The sequence below is a fragment of the Prionailurus bengalensis genome, chromosome A1, assembly GCF_016509475.1.
Source record: "Prionailurus bengalensis isolate Pbe53 chromosome A1, Fcat_Pben_1.1_paternal_pri, whole genome shotgun sequence".
NCBI lineage: Eukaryota > Metazoa > Chordata > Mammalia > Carnivora > Felidae > Prionailurus > Prionailurus bengalensis.
The window spans coordinates 126,042,525-126,064,603 of NC_057343.1; the positions used below are offsets into that span (position 1 = coordinate 126,042,525).

General features: G+C 35.5%; 1 protein-coding gene across 1 annotated transcript in view; it reads left to right on the forward strand.

Moving 5' to 3' along the window:
• GPBP1 (GC-rich promoter binding protein 1) overlaps window positions 1-22,079 on the forward strand; it is a 76,187-nt gene that overhangs the window by 45,922 nt on the left and 8,186 nt on the right. Inside the window, 9 exon segments of the mRNA XM_043590742.1 lie at window positions 614-737; window positions 863-1,086; window positions 4,129-4,195; window positions 5,252-5,283; window positions 5,285-5,312; window positions 12,031-12,215; window positions 12,790-12,930; window positions 15,318-15,485; window positions 15,935-16,122. Of these exon segments, the coding sequence (XP_043446677.1) occupies window positions 614-737; window positions 863-1,086; window positions 4,129-4,195; window positions 5,252-5,283; window positions 5,285-5,312; window positions 12,031-12,215; window positions 12,790-12,930; window positions 15,318-15,485; window positions 15,935-16,122 (1,157 nt within the window).

The window sequence follows — 22,079 nt, forward strand, 5'->3', positions numbered from 1 at the left end:
AAATTAAGTAATGTATGATACAGAATGTCAAATTCTGTTACTTAAGAGAAGTGTAATACGTTTTGCCTTGTTTCCCTTACAGTGGTATTTTACTTTTAAAGTTTTTGGGTAAGTAGATGTGGTTGTTAAGCTCTTTCAAAATAGCGTCCATTAGACAAGGAAAATAGACCAGCAGTGGAATGAATCCATCTTTTAATAAGTTACCAGTTAACCAAATACATGGACAGTAAATACAGAATGTTCTTAACCATTTAGAATTCTTGGAAATAATGTAGGCCGGATTATTACTAGTTTTTAAAGTTATATTTAGGTTTTTTTTTTGTTTTTTTTTTTGTTTTTTTTAAATTTTTTTTTTCAACGTTTATTTATTTTTGGGACAGAGAGAGACAGAGCATGAACGGGGGAGGGGCAGAGAGAGAGGGAGACACAGAATCGGAAACAGGCTCCAGGCTCTGAGCCATCAGCCCAGAGCCCGACGCGGGGCTCGAACTCACAGACCGCGAGATCGTGACCTGGCTGAAGTCGGACGCTTAACCGACTGCGCCACCCAGGTGCCCCAGTTATATTTAGGTTTTATGTGTACGTTCATGTATGTGTTTATGATTTGTTTCAGTCGTCACTGAATTTTGAGAAGCATTCTGAAAATTTTTCATGGACAGAAAATCGTTACGATGTGAATCGTCGACGACACAACTCTTCAGATGGCTTTGATTCTGGTATTGGACGTCCTAATGGAGGTAAAATTTGCTAAGAAGTGAGAGTGTAGGATGATTTTCTTCATGTTGTTTTAAGAATGTTTTGTGATTCAGTAGTTAACCAGAGCCATCTTTGAATTTATGTTACTTTACCATTCTTAAATAAGGTAACTTTGGAAGGAAAGAAAAAAATGGATGGCGGATGCATGGAAGAAATGGTACTGAAAACATAAATCATCGAGGGGGATACCATGGTGGAAGTTCTCGTTCTCGTAGCAGTATTTTCCATTCTGGGAAAAGCCAAGGACTACATGAAAACAGCATACCTGACAATGAAGCAGGGAGGAAAGAAGACAAGAGAGAACGCAAACAGTTTGAGGCTGAGGATTTTGTAAGTTTCTTGTAACTTTAATACAAATGAGGTTTCTGCAAGCGCCATTTTAACATCAAGGCTTTCTTAAGAGATTTTATCACTGTGGTTCATATCTATAGAAATCACAGTTGGTAGGTTCAGTTATGTTTAATCTTCAACATTTTGTGAGGCTCTTTGTTTATATAATTCTCTTTCCTCAATTCCTCTCCCTCCTCCTACTTACTCCTGTCTCTTAACCATATAATCATTTAAAAACTTTCAATAAATCTGTGTCATTTTATTCCTTAAATTTGAACAGTTTCCCTTAGAAACAGTGGCTGAGCTTGCTAGCTTTTTTGCAAGTGCATCATAACATCTCTGAAAAGCTTTTAAGCTTTTGGAAAGAATATTTTACTAGTACATTTTATTTAGACTGTCTCTTTTAAGTAATGTTTTATTCATTTATTACCTTTTTTTTATAAAATTATTTTAACGTTTATTTTTGAGACACACACACACACACACGCACGCACACAGAATGTGAGTGGGAGGTGGTGCAGAGAGAGAGGGAGACACAGAAGCTGAAGTGGGCTCCAGGCTCTGAGTTGTCATCACACAGCCTGATGCAGGGCTTGAACTCAACGAATGGTGAGATCAGACCCAAGGTGAAGTCAGACGCTTAACTGACTGAGCCACCCAGGTGCCCCCACTCGTATATTACTCTTAAGTTACTTCCAGGATAGTTCTCCTTGTCTTTCAGCTACTTTATTCAAAAGTTTCTCAGTGGTTAGGGAAGGTAAACCACTTGTTGGCTTAGGTCAGATACAATTAGAAGAGTTAACTCCACTCTTAAAAACAAATTATGAACTAGTTACAAACAGAATTTTTTCTTTCTTTCTGTATGTTTGTCTCCCTTTCTTCCCCTCCCTTCCCCTCCTTTTTTTGAGAGAACACGTGCCAGTGAATGATGCGGGGCAGGGGGGAGATAGAGAATCCTACAAGGGGCAGAGGGAGAGAGAAGTGGGGCTCATCTGAATTGGGGCTCATGCTCACCTGCTGCAGGACTCAAGTTCACTAACTGTGAGGTCATGACCTGAGTTGAAGTCAGATGCTTAACCGACTAAGCCACTCAGGTGCCCTACAAAAATTCAGAATTTTCTTAATTCTTCTTTATTTTTATTTTTATTTTTTTTAAATTTTTTTTTCAACGTTTTTTATTTATTTTTTGGGACAGAGAGAGACAGAGCATGAACGGGGGAGGGGCAGAGAGAGAGGGAGACACAGAATCGGAAACAGGCTCCAGGCTCTGAGCCATCAGCCCAGAGCCCGACGCGGGGCTCGAACTCACGGACCGCGAGATCGTGACCTGGCTGAAGTCGGACGCTTAACCGACTGCGCCACCCAGGCGCCCCAATTCTTCTTTATTTTTAAATCTCACTATGTGACTGTCTAAACACACTGCTTCTCTAGTTGCATGAAAAATTGGTCTCGTGTAAAATCTTACTGATCTTGGCATTTTTTCTTGTGGTTCATCTCTGGTAATTTATTATTTGTGTATGTTCGTTCTTCATTCAGTATATATTTGACTGGCTCTGAGTCTAGCTGTTTTGAAAGGTGAAACAAGATAGCAAGGTCCTACTCTCACTGAATTTCTGTTCTATTAGATGTATTCACAACATAAAAAGAAAGTAATTAGTATTTTGTAGAAAATTTAGGTAAAAAGTGACAGGACGGCTACTTTTTGGAGATCAGGAGACGTTTCTCTAGGGAAGTGACATTTAATCTAGGGCCTGGTTGGTAAGGAGTCAGCTTTATTAATCCTGGGAAGAGGGCCTAAGGTGGGGAGCAAGCTTGTAATGTTTGAGGGGGAAAAGGTCAGTATGGGTAAAGTGACTATTCAACCAGATTAGAGAGGTAGCAGAAGGTTTTGATTGAGTAGGACCTGGGCAGGTAAAGGGAAAGACGTTCAGTTTAATTATAGGAGCAGTAGGACGAAGCTCCTTTGGATCAAAGGAAAACTTTGGATCATTTGATCTGATTATAATTTTTTAGAAGAGTATTTTAGTTGTTCAATCTTGAATGAATAACCGTGAGTGAGAGCAGGGACACTATTTAGGAAATAGTGGTATTAGTTCAGAAGAAAATGATGGCTTGGCTTGAACTGCGTAGCTGTGACTAGCAAAGATAGTGTTTTTGTTACTTTGTTAAAACAGCCTTGTTGTCGCTGTTGCTGATCGCTTCCGAGGTCATGATCCTAGCCCTGAAGATAGACCTATAGTGTAATTTCTAATACTGTGTTTTTTTTAGAAAGCACCTGTTGCTTCCACGAAAGTCTTCTCAGTCCTGTTAAGTTTGTATCAAGGAATCATACTGGTATGCATGTATAGTCTTTTGGGACTTTATTTACAGTAATGTCATTAGAGTGTAAATGGTTTACTTTTGTTGGTAAGTAAAATATATCAAGATTCATTTTATTCAACATGTGTTAAATACCTTCTTTAAGGCAGGCATTGTTGCTAGGTAACACAGAAAATACCTGGAAATTTAGGATTCTAAAATTGGTTTTGAGTACACATTCAATGCTGAAATCACTTTTCTTTTTAACATCCTGTGAATCACTTGTTGAAATAAAAATTTGTACTTTGTTTTGAGAATGAGTGTGTTACAACGAATGCATCCAGCAACGAAAACCTAACACCTGTTGGGAGTAGTCTGATTTTTCTCTTCCTTGCTTTTGACCTTAGGCTAAGAAAGGGTGATTTTTTCCAGTTGATGAAAAAACCACATTGTCTTGTTTGCTCTTTTTTTTTTTTTTAAATCCACGCATTCTCAAGTAGTTGGGGATAAGAATATTTAAAGACCATTTCCTTGTTTTCTCTTTAGTAGAAGTGAGTATAGATAGTAACCATTTTGATGGTTAGCAGAATAAGTTAGTGAGGTTCCTGAATGGTCTTTAATAGTTAAGAGTTCATCGTATCATATCAGGGTTTTTATCAGTATGGTTTTGAGATTACTTTTAAAAGGTTTATTTTTAAATAATGTGACCAGCGTGAACATTTATTTTCATTCCAATTTTTTCAGCCATCTTTAAATCCTGAATATGAAAGAGAACCAAATCAGAATAAATCATTAGCTGCAGGTGTATGGGGTAAGTAATTTTTAATTTAACTTTGAGGGGTATAAAATGTTATTTGTATGTTTCACTTTTTTGTGTTTTTAAAAATAAAGAGTAGTCTAGAATTAAACTTACTCTTATAAATATGTTTTTGAGTGCTCAGCTACACAAAACGGTAGCACTTACCTTTTAAAAAGATACTGGGGATAGAAGGAGTTTGATTTGAAATACTTGACTTGCACAGATTAGTACCATTAAGTATACTCACGAGTTTTTTAATGGTTGTAAGTTAATGTAATGAATCAGTGTTGTTTCAAACGCAGCCTGATAATCTTAAGGAAACAAAAAACTTAGTTTAAATTAATTTTTAGTTTTTCACAGTTGAAAACTTAAACTGAAAAGATAAGTACTTCTAATCGTAGTGTGACATAAAATTAATCTTTTTACTTATGAAAATGGTTATACATAGAGAGTATTAAATACTTGTATAAATTTGCCTATGGAACTAATCTGTTTGGAATTATTTGTCTTTTTGATTGTCAGAGCTTAATGACTTTTTTTGGTAATAACCCCTTTTCTTTAAAACTGCTGAGTTTAATTTGATAGCATCTTACAGAAGATTAAAGCGCACTCATATAGTACAAATCAGACAGCTTTTTAAAGATTCAAGTGAAGTTTAAAATAATGGAAAAAATTTTAAATATGAAGATTTGATATCTGAAAAATAAATTTAATTATTTGATGCCAAATTCAAAGGCGACAAATCCACTTTGGAACTTATACACATGTTCATTTGTATTTTCCTATTGAAAATTATCAACTTACCAAAATAAAAGGATTGTGGCTTGTGACAGCATACTAGTGCTAATGATAAAGGCATTATTTTAAACTTTGCCACTTCCTATGCTGTTCTTTAATGTATTTATGGGTGATAACTCTGGGGCATTACTTTGTTTTCTTTTGATCTCCCGATTTATTTAAGGGCTTTTTGAGGGTGGGGGTGGGGGTGGTCAGACACTTTTGTTAGAACCATGTGAATGGCATTGTTTTTTCTGTATTGCAAATTAGTATTTCTACCACTCTCCCCAGGCCTACACGCCCAGACACACACATACCCAACCAAAAAAAATCTCCCAAGCTCCTCTCTTAGGTATGTTTCCTTATTATTCAGTTTTTCTGGGAACAGCTGATTGCATAAGAATATAGAACCACCTGGAAGGTGTTAAATAGAGTCTCTTAAGAAATTAGGAATAATTTGGATTTGATTAGAATGAAAGTAAATAAAAAATTAATGTCAGTGAGCTTTTGTCATATAAAACTACCTATAGATACTATTGGTACTGATCCTTGGTTAATTTAATAATTTTAGAAATGATTTAAAGGCAAGTACATCTTTGAAAATATTGAGAATAAAATGTATTAATATAAAGATTTTGGTTCTACTGTTTCAGGGTTGGTCTAAGGATTTTGAGCACTAGTTGAAAAGATGTTTAAAAGGAAGATGTTCTGTGCCTTAGGTAAACTAAGAAGTGTGTTTGCATTAGAAAAAAGAAAATGGTTAATTGTGGCTTGATTAACTGTTAAATTCCCAGTACTTCCCATAGGAATACAATGAAGTTTTCATTGTATTACACTTCACTATTCCTTTCTCACTTTCCCCCCTGGGTTCCCAAATATCGTTTTCCCCATTGCAACATTTAAAATAGCAATGTTCCTGAGGAAGACATGAGAGAATTTTAGGAAAGACTTCAATAGAACTTTTCTAGTGCTACTTCCTTCCAGGTAAGTAAAAATTTAATAACCGAAATGTAATATGTATTAAACAAACCAGTTTGTCCCTGAAACTGTCCTTTTGTAGATCAGAAATTGCAAGAATCTAAACAAAATATCCCAATTAAAAAAAAAATACCTTGAGGGAAAGTAACTAAACTGTTTAAAATATAATTACATAAGTGTAATTCTACTTAGAACTTATTTAGCTTTTTAAAAAACACCTTCCTGCAGCTTATATCTGTGACTTTTTTATTGTTTTGATCTTAATCAGGAGCACTGTTGTTGGGTGTCCAAGATTAATGCTTACTAAATTAATCTATATCTTTAATACTTGAAAACTAAAAGGTACTTGAGTGTGCCTGTGACCATTTTAAAATACTCAGTTGTGTGACTGATATATTTGGGAGGTGAGAAAGAGAAAAAATGATGTGTATATGTTTGTATACAATTTGGTACATAATTAGTAATTGTTGATTTGTGTGTTTTCAGAAGTACTACTGGCTATTTTTGTGTTGATGAATTATGTCAGCAATATATTATTGGCAGAGTCTGACATTTAGTTCTAAAGATACTAAATAATGAAAAATATCACTCATAGTAATTAATTTAAGCATAATGTTGTTTAAACTTAGCATTTATTTTTGTGTCTATTCCTTGATAACTTGAGCTTTCCTGTTTTTTGCTTATATTTGATATACTACTTAAGAGCATCAATATTCATTTTTAAGAATTTTATTTGTTTGGCTTTCTAAAAGCAAATTGGTGACTATTTCTTAAAGATGGGTTATTTTCTAGAGAATTCCAGTTATAGTAGCCAAAAGCATACACATTGAGTGACATGCATGTTTGCATTAAGTGAATTCGATTATGATGAAAGCCAGTGAATTTTGTTTTTTAAAGGAACTCTGTAAGTAGAATTAGGAGAAAGGAATAATCCTTACCGAATTTCTTTGTAAAAGTATCTGTTGGTAGTTTATACGTGGAAATGACTCCACTTTCCTTGAATGTCTTACGAAAATAGTTTTTAAACTTAGAACAAGAAGAAAAAGGTAATGCAACATACGTTAAAGGTTGATAAGGGAAAATTAATAGAGTTTGATTAGACAACTTAACAGAAGTCAATTTTACTTGGTCGGAGTTAGAAGTATTATTTGTTCATCGTGTAAGTTCTTTTAGAAGTATGAGTGATGTAGGGGGCCTTATTAAAGAAAAAAACACCATACCCCTATTGTTGGCTTACATTATAAGTTAATGAAACTCATTTGTTTTAAACTTCTATTGTGAAACAAAACAGATTTGTACATTAAAAAATTGAAAACCAAAAAGATTCAAACCACGTCAGTTTCTTTAAATCGGAAACATTTAGTTTTCTGCATTAAAATTAGTGTTCACAATAGGAATTTGTTTTTATTGCTGAGGTTTGGGTTTGATATTTGTGTATTACTGTATTTTATGTGACTAAGTTTCTTCAAATTAAGTGAAAACTTAATTCACATGTGATTCACCCTTCATTTGGCCATATGCTTTTGTTCACCCATTAAAGTTAACTGTTTTGTCAAGATCATGAAACCAAGTCAGTAACTTGGCATCAGAAAAGGGTGGACTTTGATTTCACTTGGTGGTACGCAGACTTTTTTTCTACCATTTAGTTACAGGCCTAGTATGCTTATTTTTAGTTGGGGATGGTAACAATTTGAAGTATTTGGCATAGCAGTAAATACTTGAATTCCCATTTCCCCCACTAGTATATAATATAGTAGTTAAGGACATTTGTTATGGAGATAGATCAGGGCCCCTAACATTAGGTGTTTTACCTGATGGTTAGACTTTTGGGTAGATTACTTAATCTGAGTGAATTTTCACATCTCAGAGATGAGGGTGATCACAATTTTAATGAGAAAAGCAGTATAAATATTAAATTGCATAAAATATTAAAATTATTGTGTAAATCAATCTATGTAAAACACTTGATCATGTTAGAGTTGTTTAATGAACCTGGACGTTAGCTAAGTTATGTTCAAATCTAGTTAAGTGATGGATATTCTTGTAGATTCATTAAAAGGCAAAAAAAGAGGAATTTTTAGGGTAGAGATCAAAGAATAAAGTAATAAGTGATTGAATCAGAAAACGTATAGAAGACACTTGGAGGGAATGTAGTGAAAGACAAGAGGATGAAGATGAAATGTTTGCTCTTAACTACACATGTTGCCAAATTAGTTTGTATTATAGGTGGCAGTATTTTAATTGTTTTTTTCTAGAAAGAATTGAGCCAGTCCTCCTCCCACCATTGACTTTGTATTTAAGAAAAAAAAAATCTCTTGTATCCATAGATATTGGGAGAGTATAAATAACAGGGAAATAAAGGGATATTTAAAGTCAGTTATTGTCAGCTAATAGTTTGTGAGGGTAGCAGAAAACAGGTATATGAAAATCTAAAACTCCTTTCCCTTCAGGTGTTTTTAACTTAAATTTCAATGACAATGCCTGCTTATCTGAGTTGGAAATAATATGGACTTGTAATTTACAGAGGGAAGTCACTGAGATCACTTACTTTTTAGTTTTTTTTTTAATACAAGTGTTTGCATATTGTTAACCAGTTGACAAAGTAAATGGAGAAAGAATAGAAGGAGACATTGGATACTGTTTGAATCTAACTGCTTCAGCACTTGAAAGATTAATGTCAGAATTTGTAGGGAGAATCTGAACAGATGAACATGTTTATAAGTACATTTGACTCGAACAGTGCAGGAGTTGGGGGCCTTAATGCCTCTTACCCCACCCCTTTGGTCGAAAATCCCTGTATAACTTTTGATCCCCCCGCCCCCCAGACTTAAGTACTACTGATAGTGTACTGTTGATTGAAAGCCTTACCGATAACATAATTGATTAAAACATATATTGTGTATTACATGTATATTGTGACAAAGTAAGCTATGAGAAGAAAACCTTATTAAGAAAATCATAAGAAAAATATACTTATAATACTTTTATGTATTTATTGGAAAAGTACTTGCATGTAAGTGGACTGGTGCATTTCAGACCTTGTTATTCAAGGGTCAACTGAAATATAAATGACTCAAAGTTTGGACAGTTAGTGCTGCCATCATCCTTTCCATTACTTTTATTGTAATGGTTGCTATTAAGAGCTCTTGTTATTAAATGGGCAGGTTTATGTAGTATATTCAGCATAGTTACATAGGATATAGGTTAGTCTGTGTTTATTTCTGTTAGAATTTTTCTCATCTTCTGTAATTTTGTAAATCAACTTAAAGTTTAATACAATATTGAAATATAATTGGAAGCATACTATAATGGAGATAGTCTGACTTTTCTAGATTTTTCTTCTAGTATTTAAAAATATTTTACAGTAATTCTCTGACGAGCTATTTTTCATTTTATAGATGAGAGAATTAATAGAGTTGGAGCAAGATTCTATAAATCTGGTATAAATGTCCATGTTCTTAACCTCTGTACTGTACTTACTTTGCTACTTAGCCTTCTATGATTTATTTGTTAGGCTTCACATTTCTTCTTTTTTTTTTTTAAATAGGTTTCACACCTAACGTGGGGCTTTAACTCAAGACCTTGAGATAGAGTTGCATCCTCTACCGACTGAGCCAGCCACATGTCCCTTCACCTTCCTTCTTTATAGAATATTTTGTCTTTGCCCTGAAGGCTTCTTTGAGGAAAAAGCCACATTATTTTTTTCTCTAGATGTCCAGGAATCCAGTTTTAGGAAAGTGAACTTAGTAGTCAGGAAGTATGTTGAGGTTTAAAGATAACATACCTGTTTGCTTGTCTGCTCTTTCTCTTCTGCCTTCTAATTTTGATTAATGATTGCTTATACACAAAAGTTTTCTTTATTTTTTTCTTGAACCTTCAGCTTTCCATGTGGGATCATTTTTCGCCTGCCTATAGTACATTGTTTAGGATTTCCTTTAGTAACTTTCTTTTCATAGCGATTGATCTTTGAAAAGTTTCACTTCTGCCCTCTGCCATGTGTGGCTTTTTCAGGTACAGGTCTGTAATCCAAGATTCAGGGGTGGATCAGTCCCATCCTCAGCTGTTAGGTTCCTTTGTGCACACTTAATAAAAGTTTTTTTCTTTACTTCTTCATAAATGTGGGTTGACATCACCCCTTGCTGATGATGGTGACTCTTTTCCTGTTGTATTTGTTTTCCTCCATTATAGTAATTTTAACATAGGACCTACTTTAAGGTAAAGAAGGTAAACTTGTGTGCTTAATGGGCCATTTTGAACTGGAAGTGTGCTTATCAGCCATGTTTGAACTTCTTTAATTGTGGTGTACTGATAGAAATGTCCTCTGTTTCAGCACTTGACTTTCTGAGACCTTGCAAACTCTTACTGCCTTTTGCATTTCCCAGTATCAGTCATTACTGATTCTTGAGATTCCTTTTAGCAATCTTTTTTTTCCCCAGTTTTATTCTCACCGTCATCATCTGTTTACCAGAATAATTGCAAAGCTTAAATGGTTTAGTGCTATTTCTAGGGTTCTTTTTTCATCTGTGAGATCTTTCTTTCCCTTCTTCTTCCTCTTCTTCTTCCTCTTCTTCTTCCTCTTCTCCTTTTTTCTTCTTCACTTATTTTGACAGAGAGAGCACGCATGCGTCTGAGCAGGGGAGGGGCAGAAAGACAAGGAGAGAGAATCCTAAGCAGGCTCCATGCTGTTAGCACAGTGCCTCTATGGGGGGCTTGATCCCATGAACTGTGAGATCATAACGTGAGCCAAAATCAAGAGTCAGACACTTGAATCAACGGAGACACCCGGGCACCCTGAAACATCTTTATACTTAATTTTTGTTTTGTTGACTTAATTGTGTAAGTTCTTTAGAAAAGCTGTGTATTGCTGATTTAATTTCTGTTTTTGTGTGACCAAAGATTTCTTTCTTAGCCTTTATTCCTTGGGCCTTGTAAGGCATCCAAGAAGTTGGAATATTTGCCTTAGTAGATTAGCCATGTGTTTAACTTTTAAGAGGATATGCTCAGTTTGCTCTAGGTTCTTGTTCTTTTATACATCAGCAGTAAAATGAAGTAGCATACCAGCTCTATATTTTGAAGATTTTGAAGCCTCAGATGAAGTTTGAGAGTCTCTTCATGCCCCTATAAGTCCTTGTTTAGTTTTTGAGATGATCCAGTAGGAATTTTGGTTTGGTTTGTTTGAGGTGGGGCATCATCACAAACATTTAGGCAACTCAGCATGTCACAGGAACTTATTTAATACACAATGCTAATCTTGATTTAGATTTCCTAAGCTTTCTCCCCTTAATTCTTTTATTCTAAACTCTTCAACTATGAAACTGACACTTAGAGAATTTTTGTAAAGGAAGAAAGACATACTTCACCACAATAATTGTGAACATGCTCACGTGTAATACCTACACTAACTAAATTCTGGGATTAAAATTAAACTCTATGGGCAGGTTTTCATATTTTAGCAATTGAATTTCTCTTTAGAAAACAGCTCTGTTAGCAATTATTCCTAGTACTGTCTTCAGAAGAATTGAGTTTGTTACCCTATAACTTACATAATGCCTTCATTATAGTTAGATGGCCAGTAAATATTTGAATGACTTGGTATTGTGAAAATAGAATTCTGTTTTTTATTAGTCACAACTTGAGTAGCAATTTAGAAATTGAGGGACTATAGTTCTTTGTTTATTGATAGTAACTTTGTAAGTGAGATAAGAATGAGAAGAAGTTAGAAAAACTATTTTTTGAAAATGGAGAAGAGGAAAATATAATGTACTTTATATTCTAAGCCTTAGGAGACTAGAATGAAATTTGCAATTAAAAAATTTAATTAACGTTTTAGGCCAGTGTTCAGCTGAATTCATTTGTATTACTTGACATTGTGCAATCCTTGCTATATTCTGTTTATGTTTTAGCTTTATTTATGAAGCAGGAATATAGCTTATACTTATTTAGCTTAATTATTTTGCCCAGGAAGCAGCAATTATTTTTAAATATAATCAAGGATTGGATTATGCTGTTTGTGTGTATGTGTGTGTGTGTGGTTTAATTTTATGCTAAAATTTAAACTGTATGTAACTCTTGCTCGTGCTTTATTTATGCAGAATATCCTCCGAATCCTAAATCTAGAGCTCCAAGGATGCTGGTCATTAAGAAAGGTAATACAAAAGACTTACAGCTATCTGGATTCCCAGTGGTAGGAAATCTTCAGTCACAACCAGTTAAGAACGGGACTGGTCCAAGTGTTTATAAAGGCTTAGTCCCTAAACCTGCTGCTCCACCTACAAAAGTAAGTTCTAAATTGTTTAAAATGCAAGTTTTAAGTTGGTACCAACTGGATTACTTTGAGAATAGAATGTTAAAAAATTTTATACCAAAGTGGGAGGGGTTGTTGGTGGGATACTGACTTTAAAATGGAAAGAGTTCACCCATTATGTGTCATTACTTTTAATTATCTTTTAAATGATGTGCGTGTTTGCTCATGTATGTGTTTTCTTATATTATTGGTAGTAAATCTATAAAATTTTGTTTTGGTAAATATAGTACATAGTGCTGTTTCCTTGGTGTTCAGTTTTAGGTTTTTGGAACTCATACTTGTGTTTTCTTGATATTAGGCAAAACAAACCTGACTTTAGGTTTGTAAGACCTTGTAAAAATAGTAATGTAGTCAGATGTTTTTTGTCTAAATACCAGGCTTTGATTTTAGTTGTAGAAAAAGAAGAGAAATATGTAGGAATGATTAAGATGTAATACAATAATTATTTTTATGAGTCACACACAGTCATCTGTATTGTGTTCACTTTGTTTTTCTCCTCTGAATAATCTGTTTTTGATAGACATTAATGTTTGATGTTTTCCTCTAGCCTACTCAATGGAAAAGCCAAACTAAAGAAAATAAAGTTGGGACTTCTTTCCCTCATGAGTCTACATATGGTGTTGGCAACTTCAATGCTTTTAAATCAACTGCCAAGAATTTTAGCCCGTCAGCAACTTCAGTGAAAGAGGTATGTTATTTAAAATTATTCCTGAGGAATGCAACATATCTTAATCATACAATGTAATAGTGAACAAAAGGCATAGATTCATTAAATGAATACATTAAAATGAGATATTTTAGTTCTTCCCTAAAACTTGATTCAAGTACTTTGCTCTTTGCTAATTAGTTTTGCACTTTAAGTATGGATAATTTAAATATATATTTAAAAGTTTATTAAAAATTTTTTTTAATGTTTATTTATTATTCAGAGACAGAGCATGAGCATGGGAGGGTCCGAGAGACAGGGAGACAGAATGTGAAGCTGGCTCCAGGCTCTGAGCTGTCAGAACAGAGCCTGATGTGGGGCTTGAACTCACAAACTGAGATGATGACCTGAGCTGAAGTGGGATGCTTAACTGACAGCCACCCAGGCACCCCTCTTAATGTATTTTTGAGAGAGCACAAGCAGGGAAGGATCAGAGAGAGGGGGAGACACAGAATCCAAAGCAGGCTCTAGGCTCTGAGTTGTTAGCACAGAGCCCGATGCGAGGCTCGAACCCATGAACCATGAGGTCATGACCTGAGCGGAAATCAAGAGTTGGACACCCAACCCATTGAGCCACCTAGGCTTCCCATTGCCACAAATAATTTTTAAGGAAAGGATTATGACAGTTGCAGTTTTGACACTTGTGTTAAGAGTTAGGCTATGCTGTAGGATTGAACTTTGACTGAAAATGAGGATTTGTATTATATAATCTTCCATTGGGTATGATGGACATTTCATTATTTTATTAACATGTTTTATTAGTGTTAACACTTAAGGGGCAAGAGAGGAGAAGAGGGAGGGGAAGTTGCATATTGTTACTTGATGGACTTAATATGCCTGGTAGCTTAAGTATTTTTTTGTCATTTGGCCAGGTTTCTGAAACTTCTAGACCATCGAGTTCTCTGATTAGTTGAGGGTCAAAAGACACTTGTGACTATGTTGCTACATTTGAAATTGCTCTCAGTACTTTGTTGGAACATCATAGTCCGTCATAATCATAGAAATTTAGAACTGGAATGAAGGGACCAGCATTCATAGCTGGTAATTGTGGCTTAGATTCCTTATAGTTTGTAGATAGTGTTGCCAGTAGTTAAGCATTACGGTAGTTTTCCATGGCTACAAATTTTTGTGACACGGAGTTGTAACATTCTATTTTCTAATGTATTCCACTGTCAGAACCCCCAAAACAAAAGGACTCTAGTACAGGTCTCTCCCTACCTCCCTCCTGCCCAACCACAAATATTTTCCTTGGTGAAATCCTACCTGATAAACCCTCTGTGTATCTGTGTGTAAATAATTATAAAATAGATTTTATTGGAACTATTTTTAGGACCCTAAAACTGAGGAACACAGTTTTAAAAACCACTCTTATATGTATTTTAGGCATATTTAAATAGCTTTAGAATATTTTATAAAATTGTATTTAAACTCTTAATTTAGGGGGCACCTGGGCAGCTCATTCAGTTAAGCATCTGGCTCTTGATTTTGGCTCACATCATGATGTCATGGTTGGGCTCTGTGTTGGGTGTGGAGCCTGCTTTAGATTCTTTCTCTCCCTCTCCCCACACCCTGCTTGCACACATGCCTTCTCTGTGTCTCTCAAAAAAAAGTAATTAAAAAAACCCCTCTTAATTAAAAAAAATTTTTGTTTTCAACGTTTATTTATTTTTTTGGGACAGAGAGAGACAGAGCATGAACGGGGGAGGGGCAGAGAGAGAGGGAGACACAGAATCGGAAACAGGCTCCAGGCTCTGAGCCATCAACCCAGAGCCCGACGCGGGGCTCGAACTCACGGACCGCGAGATCGTGACCTGGCTGAAGTCGGACGCTTAACTGACTGTGCCACCCAGGCACCCCAAAACCCTCTTAATTTAAAACAGTAGTTTTTAGTATTGCCAGACCTTAATTGTTTTATGCTATAACAAAATCGTTTTGTTTTTGTTTTGTTTTTTTTTTAAAGAAAAGTCTTTTGGGGCACCTGGGGGGCCCAGTCGGTTGAGTGTCCCACTTCAGCTCAGGTCATGATCTCGCGGTTCGTGAGTTCAGGCCTCACATCGGGCTCTGCCAACAACTCAGGGCCTGGAGCCTGCTTCGGATTCTGTGTCTCCCTCTCTCTTTGCCGCTCCCCTGCTCATGCTGTCTCCCTGTCTCTCAAAAATGAATAAATGTTAAAAAAAAAAATTTATAAAAAAAGAAAGAAAATCTGCTCATTCACTGGGGTAGATAAAACATACAGGTATACAAGAAAATAGACTTAAAATCAGTTTTGTGTTGTGAATAAAGATGAAATAGGAAGTTGTGGTAGTTGTGAACTTTATATTGATACGCTTTGTCTACATGTTTATTAATATTTCTGAATTTTTTTGTAGTGTAATCGCTCAAATTCCTCTTCACCTGTTGACAAACTTAATCAGCAACCTCGTCTAACCAAACTGACACGTATGCGCACTGATAAGAAGAGTGAATTTTTGAAAGCATTGAAAAGGGATAGAGTAGAAGAGGAACACGAAGATGAAAGTCATGCTGGCTCAGAGAAGGTAATTGAACTTGTAGTAACTCTTGGTTTGACATTAACATGTCATTGAACTATTTAGACAAATAATCATTTAAGACCTTTGAATAAACTTTATCAAAATAATCATCTTCTTGAAAGCAACGCTAGTTTGTTTATTTGCATAAAGAATGACTTCCTTTCTGAAGCAGTTTTTGCTCATTCTGGTGTTCCTGTGCAAAAATGTTTTCTTCTGTTTTCCACATTGCCTATCTTCATCCTTTTGATTTGCCTTTGTTGAATAGTCATGAAGAAATAGTTGGAAAGCTTTGGGGTATCCTTCACAGCTTAAGTTTACATGGTCTGAGAATGTCTCCTAAATTTAATGATTATAACATTTATGTATTGTCTGGAAATGTAACAAGAGTCTATTAAAATTTTTAGCAATTGTATTCTCTATCTCATTCTTTGTTTTTTAACCCCCCCCCAAACCAGGATGACGACTCATTTAATTTGCATAACAGCAATAGTACTCACCAAGAAAGGGATATAAACAGAAACTTCGATGAAAATGAAATTCCACAAGAGAATGGCAATGCCTCAGTAATCTCCCAGCAGATCATTCGGTCTTCAACCTTCCCACAAACTGATGTTCTTTCAAGTTCGCTTGAGGCAGAACACAGGTTAGTATTCATTTTTATTCTTTTCTTTGTGTTCTTTACAGGATTTTGATATTAGTATGGAAATGTTGTGATCTATTTTAACAGTTTCATTGAGTTATTTACCACAAATTTCCCCCATTTTAAGTGTACAATTGTATGATTTTTGGTATATTCAAAGTTGTGCAACTGTCAACACAATCTTATCTCCACTAAGAGAAATCTGTGCTCATTTGCATTTATTCCTCTCTTTTTTCTGTGTCCCAGGTAACCACCAGTCTCCTTTCTGTATCTATAGATTTGCCTTTGCTGGATATTTTATAGAAGTAAAATCATACTTTGGTGTTTTATGTCTGGTTTCTTTAAGTTAGCATATGCTTTCAAGATTCATATTGTAGCATGTGTCACTATCTTTATTCACAGTGCACTGTAGTTCTATCACATTTTGTTCATTAATTTTAATGAGAATTGAGTTGTTTGTACTTATTGATGATGCTGCTCTGAACATTCATGTACAAGTGTTTGTACTGACATGTTTTTAGTCCTTTTGGTGGTAGATATTGGGAGTGGAATTGATATGTTTAACATTTTGAGACTGCCAAACTATTTTCCAAAATGACTGTACTGTTTTACATTCTCATCAGCATTATATGAAGGTTCCAGTTTCTCCGTATTCTCACCAACATTTGTTACCATCTGCCTGTAATTTAGCCATTCTTTTTTTTTCTAATTTTTTTTTTAAGATTTATTTGAGAGAGAGAGCACAAGTGGGTAGCCGTGAGATCATGACCTGAGCTGGCCCCTAGAGTCAGATACTTAACCAACTGAGCCATCTAGGTATCCCTAATTTAGCCATTGTAATGGAAATGAAATGAAGTGCTATCTTTTTGTGGTATCTTTAATATGTGGATAATAAGAGGTATCTTTAATACGCATTTCCCTTAAAACTGACAGTGATGAACATCTTTTCAAGTACTTATTAGCCATTTGTATTTCTCTTTTGAAGAAACTTCTGTTGAAATTCTTTGTCCATGTTTAAAGTATTTGTCTAATTGTAAACATTCTTTATATATTTTGAATATAAGTCCTGAATCACAGGCATAATTTCCAGGTATCTTTTCCCATTGTGAGTTGTCTTTTCACTGTCTCAGTGGTACTGTTTGAAATAAAAAACTTTTGATGAAGCCCTTTTACCAGTTTGTGTGTGTGTGTGTGTGTGAGTGAGTGAGTGAGTGAGTGAATGTTTGTCCTGCCTCCCCCCTTACTCTCCCGGCCTTCCCATAACTCTATAGTTAAGAACAGGTATTTTTTGTAGAAATGCCTTACCCTTCATGTGGTCTTGAAATAAACCACATGGTTTAGCATTAGTAAATGAAAGATTTGTGGACTTCTGCTTAATTGCTTTTGATTGTTTTGTTTGTTTTAATTTTAAAAGAAGACTTTAGTTGTGTTACAGAAATATACTTCAACTGATTTAACTCCTCCATGAAGGGAGAAATTATGGCACCAAAACTTAAGCTCTTCTGCCATAGATACTAGGATTATTTTAGATTACTGTTCAGTCTACAGTTTTCATTTTTATAAGCTTGATTCCATACATATTTATGCAGTTTGCCAGTACAACTTCTAAAGCAAGAAAATGCTAATATATGCAGTTATATCATCATGTATTAGTCTGCAACTGCTTTGTGTAAGATGAAATTTAAAAAATTTTGTTTATTTTATTTTGAGGGGGAGAGACAGTTGGGCCAGAAGGGGCAGAGAGAGAGAGTGAGAAATTCCCAAGCAGACTCTGTGCTGTCAGCAGAAAGTCCCACGAGGGGCTCGAACTCAGGAACCTGCAGATCATGACCTGACCCAAACAAAACCAAGAGCCACCCAGGTGCCCCAGTTGTCAGGTTTCATTATATCATCAAGATAGTTTGAATGGCTATCAGTTGAATGGCTCCAACTGATAGATTTGTGGTATCATGACTTGAGCAGAAGTCAGGAGCCGGACATCTAACCAGCTAAGCCACCCAGGTGTCCTTGAATTGTTGTTGACTAAAAATTCTTAACACCTTCTGGGACCAGGCTAAGTGTCAAGTGATACTTGTTAATTGCCTTAGTGATCAACTTGACTTTGTGTTTGGTTTAATGCCATTTCTCAGAGAATTTCATTTAATTCTAAGACAAGGGGAAGTGGGCTATACCTACTGTGGAATAACTTAAAAATTTATATTAAAGACTCCTTTAAGTCTTTGGTCTTTTTGGCCCAGTTCATTATTATTTATTGTCCTGATGATTTTGGTTCCCTTTTACCAAAGTATGTTCTGCTCTTTTTAGATGCAGCTGTAACTATTGTATATTAGAATACAGGCATTTGTTTTGATTTTTATAATCCCATATTAACTTGGACTTCATTTTTCCTTAAAATAATTTAATTGGCTGATGATCAAATGCAAATGCCCCCTTTTTAAAAAAAAATTTTTTTTTTCAACGTTTATTTATTTTTGGGACAGAGAGAGACAGAGCATGAACGGGGGAGGGGCAGAGAGAGAGGGAGACACAGAATCGGAAACAGGCTCCAGTCTCCAAGCCATCCCCCCAGAGCCCGACGCGGGGCTCGAACTCACGGACGCGAGATCGTGACCTGGCTGAAGTCGGACGCTTAACCGACTGTGCCACCCAGGCGCCCCACAAATGCCCTTTTGATGAGAGTTAATTTAGCTAGATGAATTTCGAGCTGACTTAACTAGGTAATATCTATAAATTTCCTTGTTTGGGCAAACTATATTTTATTACTGTACATTTAGTATGAATGGATCAGTAACTACGCTTTTTATTCACACCCCAGTTGTAGAATTCCCGTTTACCTCATACTATATAGATTGTGACTGAGATTAGGCTAAGTAATGTCTGCAATGTCCTGTGATGCAGAAAATAATAGTAAGCATTAATTCCTTTTTTAGAAGATAGGCATAAGTAGACATTCCAGTATTTTTTCCCATTATTCTAGTATATCATCTTATATACCCCCTTTGAAGCTACTGTTCTGTAGTATAGGTATAATTTGTGACACAATTTCTCTATCAGGGATCCCTCTCTCTGTTTCTCTTTTATAAGTAGCGCTGGTGCGATCATCCTTGTATTTATATCCGTAAACATTTGTATAAGTGTGTATAAAACATTACTAGGAGTGAAGTTGATTGGTCACATGGGCACACCTAATTAGACTCTGCTTTGTTAGTACCCAAAGATGTTTTTTCCACTTTCCATTTTTACCAGTAGTCCTTTAAATATTTCTACTCAGTTGATAGAAAAGAAGTCTTGTCCATAGAAAGGAAAGTATACAAACCAGACGTTCTAATGATAGTAAAAGATAAGTTTTCTTTTAGGGGAGATACAATATAGGCGATAAAATAAAGGTAAATTATTTACCTATAAAATCTCTTAAGACTGTGGTAAAAAAAAAGTTGAAACTTAATGCCTTTTGGTTTTTATATATGCCTTCAGTATTTTGTAGCAAAAGAAAATTGAGCCATACTTGTTTGAAAATATTCTTGATAACCCCGATACCTATAATGAGTGTTTTAATTTTAACACTTCATTATTATTTCTTCATTTGCAGACCTATTTAGTGTAGGAAGTATTTTGGTGGTTTCTTTGATTCATGAAGACTCTGGGAAGAGAGATTTGAAGTTCTACACCTCAATACAGTTTGGTCCTCTGGTGGTGATTAACAGGAGAAAATGGAGAGAATAGGGTTTAGGAACCAAGCTAAATAGAGCAAGAAGAGAACATTCTAAATTGGAATAAGCTGTAGCGGGGATGGGTGGGAACCCATGCTGCATAAGGAGATTATCAATGATGACTACTTAAATGAATATTTCATTATATATATGTCTTTTTTTTAAGATCTAATATCATTTTGTGGAAATGTTGTGTGTTCTAAAAAGAATTCCAAGTCAGTAAAAAGAAGTAAACCTACTACTACTTTGGAAACATTTTAACTTTTTAAAATGTTTATTCATTTTTGAGAGGGTGAGGGTCAGAGGATCCCATGTGGGCTTGGTGCAGTGAGCCCAATCCAGGGATTGATCTCCTGAACCTTGAGATCATGACCTGAGTGGAAGCCAGAATTCTTTAGCTTGAGTTTTCTTTCTGCTTAATATAGTATATGCTGTGTATGTGTTCCACAGATAATATATTAATACATTTTTTAGGTAACAAAGTTAATGGCTTCTTCTAGATGTGGGGTTTTATTTCTTTGAAAAGGTGGTATTTCTTTTCCATGGCTTTAGATTTCCTGTAAACTTTGGTTCTTAAGTTGTGTGCATATTAAGTACTTACATTAATTGAATTTAACAAACCAGGTGTCAGCGATACAGATCACAAGGATGAAGACTGTGTTGCTCACATGTGTAAACTAAAATATAAAATGAAAAGTTATAGAAAATGTAAAATAGGAAAAATACGGTATTTTTAATTTGGTGTCAAGTTTCTTAATTACTTTTTTAAGTTTATTTATTATGAGAGAGAGAGAATGGGGGAAAGGGAGAGGGAGAGAGAGAATCCCAAGCAGGGTATGTGCTGTTAGAACAGGGCTACATGTGGCGCTTGAACTCAGAAACTGTGAGATCATGACCTGAGACAAAACCAAGAGTTGGATGCTCAACCAACTGAGCCACCCAGGTGCCCCAGTTGTCAAGTTTCAATATATCATCCAGATAGTGAAGATAGCTTGAATGTTAGAGGGGGTAATTGTTGTTAAAAGCATCAAATGAATTAGCACAAATGAGTGCCAGAGAAATTCAGGGGGAGTTTGGGGTAAATCTCATAGCTTGAGTACCAATCAGAAAGTTGTAATTCAGAGCTAAATTAAATCTTTAAAGGTGAAACATTATCTTATTAATGTGGATAACTGGATAGTCATTTTGGAAGAAGAGGGTGTGAAGGGATGTTTAGGGTTCAATACATAACCTCATTTGTTTTAGGAGCAAGGAGTGGAGTATCTTGACAGGAGAGTATAGTCCTTAATGGAATTAGAGATGATGTTGAAGAGGCAGGGCCTTCCAGATTAGTCAAGCACTGTCATTGCTTCAGATGAAGAAATAGCTCAGGGAAGTGAAGGAATTTACCTTTGTTCTTTACCTGTTTGTGGCCCAAGTCTTCTGCTTCTGAACCTATGCTTTTTCTAATGTAAGGAATTTGAATTTGTGGTCATGGTGTTAAAGTTAAGGAGTTTGTTCTTGAGGAAGTGGAAAGCCATTAGAAACACTTAGTATGTAGTTATTGTGAAAGTGGTGTAAGGGTGATTTGGTAGTAGTTTGAAAGAGCACAAGGAGAAACGCTAATGAGAAGTAAAGGTACAAATAACAGTCACAGTATATTCCTAACTGTGGGGAAAATTATTTGTTTTGAAAGCTATTTCAGGAACAGTTAACAGTTACACCCTCTGGAAGCGGAAAGATGTGAGAATGGACATTTAGGAATACTTGTCTTTTATACAATTTGAAATAACTTGTTTTGTTTGCATTATTGTTTGGTTAACATGCAGTTTTTAAATTTTTTTTTTTTTCAACGTTTATTTATTTTTGGGACAGAGAGAGACAGAGCATGAGTGGGGGAGGGGCAGAGAGAGAGGGAGACACAGAATCGGAAACAGGCTCCAGGCTCTGAGCCATCCGCCCAGAGCCTGACGCGGGGCTCGAACTCGCAGACCGCGAGATCGTGACCTGGCTGAAGTCGGACGCTTAACCGACTGCGCCACCCAGGCGCCCCAACATGCAGTTTTTAATAGTGAAACAAGTGAGTATCTAGCAAAAGTAGTTAGATTGCTTTACCAATCTAAATATGTAGACTCTGGGCTGGATGGCATTGGGAATGAAAATACCATTCCACAGGGAAGCCATCTAGGTTAAAGAGTGAAGACTGTGTTGGAAAAGAAGTGTTAAGTGATTAAAAGGATAGTAATTAACAATGATTATGACATTTTGGTC